The sequence below is a fragment of the Tupaia chinensis genome, unplaced genomic scaffold (genome assembly GCF_000334495.1).
Source record: "Tupaia chinensis unplaced genomic scaffold, TupChi_1.0 Scaffold138812_1, whole genome shotgun sequence".
In the NCBI taxonomy this organism is placed as follows: domain Eukaryota; kingdom Metazoa; phylum Chordata; class Mammalia; order Scandentia; family Tupaiidae; genus Tupaia; species Tupaia belangeri.
Window position 1 is genome coordinate 521,381 of NW_006198705.1, and position 464 is coordinate 521,844.

The following is a 464-nucleotide window of genomic DNA, read 5'->3' on the forward strand; positions in this document are numbered from 1 at the left end:
TGGGGGGGGGGGGCGGAGTACCAAATAGGCACCCTAGCCCCATAGAGAACTGCACTGGAGCACGTTCAGGATTCCCACTGAGCAGTTTGAGGACGGCTGGGATGACTGTCAGACTGCAGCCTCCTCAGCCCTCAGCCCTGCATCAGTGCAGGCTTCCTGGGAGTCAGCCAGCTGAACGACAGTGGGCCCAGGTGCCCTCTGCGGGCTCTGTGTCAATGGGTGTTCTTTGTGGTGTCCAGGAGAAGAGCATTACAACTGCATCTCTGCCCTGCACAAGTCCATGCGCGGCTCGGACCAGAACGCCTCCCTCTACTGGCTGGCTCGCATGCTCGAGGGAGGAGAGGACCCGCTCTACGTGGCAAGGAGGCTGGTGAGGTTTGCCAGTGAGGACATAGGTGAGTATGCTGGAGGGGTCCCGGAACCCGTGTCCATCGCTGAGCCAGTGCCCCGGGGGGGGGGGGGGT

At 62.5% G+C, this 464-nt stretch overlaps 1 protein-coding gene across 1 annotated transcript in view; it reads left to right on the forward strand.

Moving 5' to 3' along the window:
- WRNIP1 (WRN helicase interacting protein 1) overlaps nt 1-464 on the forward strand; it is a gene marked incomplete at its 5' end in the record, with an annotated part of 24,354 nt that overhangs the window by 20,570 nt on the left and 3,320 nt on the right. The window contains 1 exon segment of the mRNA XM_006161676.3: nt 240-395. Within this exon segment, the coding sequence (XP_006161738.2) occupies nt 240-395 (156 nt within the window).